The sequence below is a fragment of the Propithecus coquereli genome, unplaced genomic scaffold (assembly GCF_000956105.1).
Source record: "Propithecus coquereli isolate 6110/MARCELLA unplaced genomic scaffold, Pcoq_1.0 Scaffold82, whole genome shotgun sequence".
NCBI classification, from domain to species: domain Eukaryota; kingdom Metazoa; phylum Chordata; class Mammalia; order Primates; family Indriidae; genus Propithecus; species Propithecus coquereli.
In genome coordinates this window covers 3359559-3362039 of record NW_012154396.1, presented here as the reverse complement: position 1 = coordinate 3362039, position 2481 = coordinate 3359559, and the positions used below count along the sequence as shown (strand labels likewise).

The 2481-nt window shown below is 37.4% G+C and overlaps 1 protein-coding gene across 1 annotated transcript in view; it reads right to left on the bottom strand.

Annotated features, from left to right (window-relative positions):
• Window positions 1-2481, bottom strand: part of GULP1 (GULP, engulfment adaptor PTB domain containing 1) — an 84447-nt gene that overhangs the window by 81691 nt on the left and 275 nt on the right. The window contains exon 2 of the mRNA XM_012663636.1: window positions 2247-2345. Coding sequence (XP_012519090.1) covers window positions 2247-2345 — 99 coding nt within the window. The remainder of the gene's footprint in view (window positions 1-2246; window positions 2346-2481) is intronic.

Genomic DNA, 2481 nt, shown 5'->3' with positions numbered 1-2481 from the left:
CACATTCAGAGATTCTGATTCTGTAGGCTAATTTGGGGCCTTAGAACTTAGTTTTGCAAATGCCTCAGGTAATTTTTATGCAACTTTTCATGGCCTACAGTTTGGAAATGAGGCCTACTGGTATAGCCACCAAACTATGCACTACAACCAAATCCCCTCAGACTTTAATGTGCATATGAATCACTAAGTTTCTTCTTAAATCGTGGATACAAATTCCCTAGATCTGGAATGGGACCGGCAATTCCACGTTTCTAACAAGCACCCAGTAGATACGGATACTGTTGGTCCACAGAGTCTACTTCCAATAGCAAAATGTTACTGGGAACTGATATTCACAAAGATGAAGGTATGAATGGCACCTACTGGACTAGAGAAAAGGTGCAGAGCCATGAAAAACATTTTCATAATTTGTTTACAGGACAGGGTTCCTTTGGCTTTCAAATTCAGTTAATTTTTCAATAAGCAGGCCTACATTGTTAGAAAAAAGCTTTGACAGCATGTATTTGTAAAATACTTTGAGTTGAATGGTAATCAGTTTTTCCAAACTGATTATCATGGTCTTATCAAAATTACTAAACTGTATTTCTGAGGCATGGTGAATAAAGTACTTTATTAGTTCACTAGGCTGTCATAACAGCACAGACTTGGTGGCTTAACCAACAGAAATTTATTTTCTCACATGCCAGAGGTTAGAAGTCCAAGATCAGGTATCAGTAGGTGTGGTTTCTCTGGGGCCTCTCTTCTTGGCTTGCAGATTGCTGGGTCCTCACGTCGACCCTCCTCTGTGTGTGTGCGTGACCATGGTGTCTCCTCCTCTTTTTATAAGGACACCAATCATATTGCATTAGGGCCCCATATTTAAAGTCTCATTTAACTTCAATTACCTTTTTAAGGGACCTATCTCCAAATGCAGTCACATTGGGGGTTAGAGCTTCAACATAGAAATTTTGGAGGGAAACAATTTAGTCCATAACAAGTACTTAGTAATGAACTTGAATCTAGAACAGGTTATATTTTAAATATTTTTATTGGATTTGGAGGGGCCATAAGCCCTTTATTAATACAAGAAACTTAAATTTACAATGTGTCATGGGATAAATTGTGTTCCCCTAAAATTCTTAAGTTGAGGCCCTAATCCTCAGTACCTAAGAATGTGACTATAGTTGGAGTGTCAAATTAAATAAGCAGGAGGCCATTAGCCTGAGGAGTTCCTACATGACAAGCGAGAACCTAAAATGCTATGCTAACAAAGTGAAACCTAACTTCGGTAGGAGCATAACAAACAGCCAAGTTTCAGCCCATCACAGGCTACTAACTCATCACACCGTGCATAAATAAGACAGGTGCCTAGCGGTAGCCAGGCAGGTGATTTCTCTACTTTGCTTCTGTGTCCAGCCTATAAAAAGCTCCACACACACAGGTGGCATTCTCCGAACCCAATTCATGAATGCCCGATTCATGAATTTTTCTCAGCTCAAATTAACTGCTAAATTTAATTTGTCTGAAGTTTTTCTTTTAATAGGCGATAGGCCTTTAAAAAGGTAATTAAGTTAAAATGAGGCAGTCAGTGTAGTTCCTAATCCAATCTGACTGGTATTCTTATAAAAAGAGGAAACTGGACATACAAAGAAACAACAGACTTGTGTACACACAGGGGGACGGACGATCGTGTGAAAAGGCAGCAAGAGGGCGGCTATCTGCAAGCCAAGGAGAGAGGCCTCAGAAGAAACGAATCTGGCTGGCATTTTGATCATGGACTTCCAGCCTCTACAATCACGAGAAAATAAATTTATGTTGCTTAAGCCACCCAGTCTGTGATATTTTGTTAAGAGAGCCCTCAAAAATCAGTACATACTGATTCGGTCTACAGGCAATAAAAGTAAATGGAGAACATTTTAATAAACAACCCACAGCTCTTGCCTTTTTTCAGACTCAGTAAACCAGTAAACCATACTGTATACATCAATTTCACATCTCATGATGAAAAATTCCTAAATATAAGACCAAATGCTGTTGAATAAACTTAACATAAATTATTACATTCTGAACACAAGCCAAAGAACAGACCACTCAGAAAGTAATTTCAAGTTGTTTCCCTCCCTAAAAAGCCCAGAGTTTCAAATTGTCATTAGCTGAGAACTAAACAGTTCAAGTTGGTAAGAAATTTTAAATATTCATTAAAATAGGAATATAATTACAATTAATTAAAGGTCAGAGGGCTTCTGACATTCAAAAATAAGACTTACCTTTGTTTTGGGTTCTAGAATTTTCACTCCATAAATTGATATTTGCAACTCAACTTTAGGAATTTTCTGGCCTTCAGATTTTTTGATATGTCTTGCAAACTACAAATGAAAAATTATTCACAAAACTATAATACCGTTTCTATGGAGAACGAACACAAACAAATAAATATTTGGAGTTTGTACTCAATGTCAGACTTTCATTAGGTGAATTATTGCCCATTATAAAGTATGTTAT